This window comes from Ceratina calcarata, unplaced genomic scaffold, assembly GCF_001652005.2.
Source record: "Ceratina calcarata isolate Rehan_Ccalc_2016 unplaced genomic scaffold, ASM165200v1 scaffold111.2, whole genome shotgun sequence".
Lineage (NCBI taxonomy): Eukaryota > Metazoa > Arthropoda > Insecta > Hymenoptera > Apidae > Ceratina > Ceratina calcarata.
The window spans coordinates 68400-69403 of NW_017132020.1; the positions used below are offsets into that span (position 1 = coordinate 68400).

General features: G+C 41.4%; 1 protein-coding gene across 3 annotated transcripts in view; it reads left to right on the top strand.

The window, feature by feature from the left end:
• The window catches only part of LOC108622588 (potassium channel subfamily T member 1), a 38110-nt gene that overhangs the window by 26079 nt on the left and 11027 nt on the right, over positions 1-1004 (top strand). For all 3 annotated transcript variants that reach the window (XM_026811594.1, XM_026811595.1, XM_026811589.1), the window contains exon 5: positions 678-861. In XM_026811594.1, the coding sequence (XP_026667395.1) occupies positions 678-861 (184 nt within the window). The remainder of the gene's footprint in view (positions 1-677; positions 862-1004) is intronic.

Consider the following 1004-nt stretch of genomic DNA (forward strand, 5'->3'; position numbering starts at 1 on the left):
TCAAATTTCCATTCAAATTGTGACAAACATTAATGTAAATTCTTTTAATAGAATCACATGATATTTAATAGTGAAAAGACTTCGTAATTCGAACTTTTTATTTTCAGTTATCATTTGACTTGTATAATTGACTAAGAATTACCGACTTAAGGATTGAGAATCAGAAGTATTTGCATTTCGTAACTAAAAATACACACCGTATAATCAGTGATTATAAAAATAGACGAAGAAATTGAGAAAGAGGAAAAATGGATCGAGTGGGATGAAAAAAGCAGCCACAGAAATATAAATGCAGATGTGAGAACGAGGTCGCATGCATAATAGAGCCAAGTCGTTTGTCCGTTCTTTGCGTCGAATCGCTCCTTCACCGAGACGATTCTCAAAGTTTCTAACATCCCCTTCCGCCCGTCGATAAGCCGTTCCTCGATCGCCCACGTAATCGTGACCAATCGATCTCGTCGGCCGCTGCGCTGTTATACACGTGTTCCTGAAAGTCTAGGACCGTTTCGCGCAGTTTGGAAGGTGGTGAGGGTCGCAGCTAATTCCCTCTATACGGTTCAGTATACACGGTAAAGCATTGAGATGCGTAGAACGATCAAAAACTGAACTGTGCCCGGTCCTAGACTCTCAGAAACCCGAGTATAGGTACTGACTGAACAGGCGTTTGTGTGTTTCAGCGTATGCGGGTTCCAACACTTTCAGAGAGCGGGACACAGGCATCTGAATCTGTTCCAAAGCACATACTTCGTCGTGGTCACGTATTCCACGGTCGGTTACGGTGACTTTGTACCTGACATCTGGCCCTCGCAGCTTTACATGATCATCATGATCTGCGTCGCTCTCATAGTTCTACCTACTCAGGTATGTACGTGCAATGCTTCCTGTCTTTAAGGATGTTCAGGCTATACAATCCCTGTCAAAGTGATGAAAATGTAAAATTTAGCAATTTCTATGCTTTTAGAATGCAATCATTTACATTTAATGGTGAATATATGAACCATAAG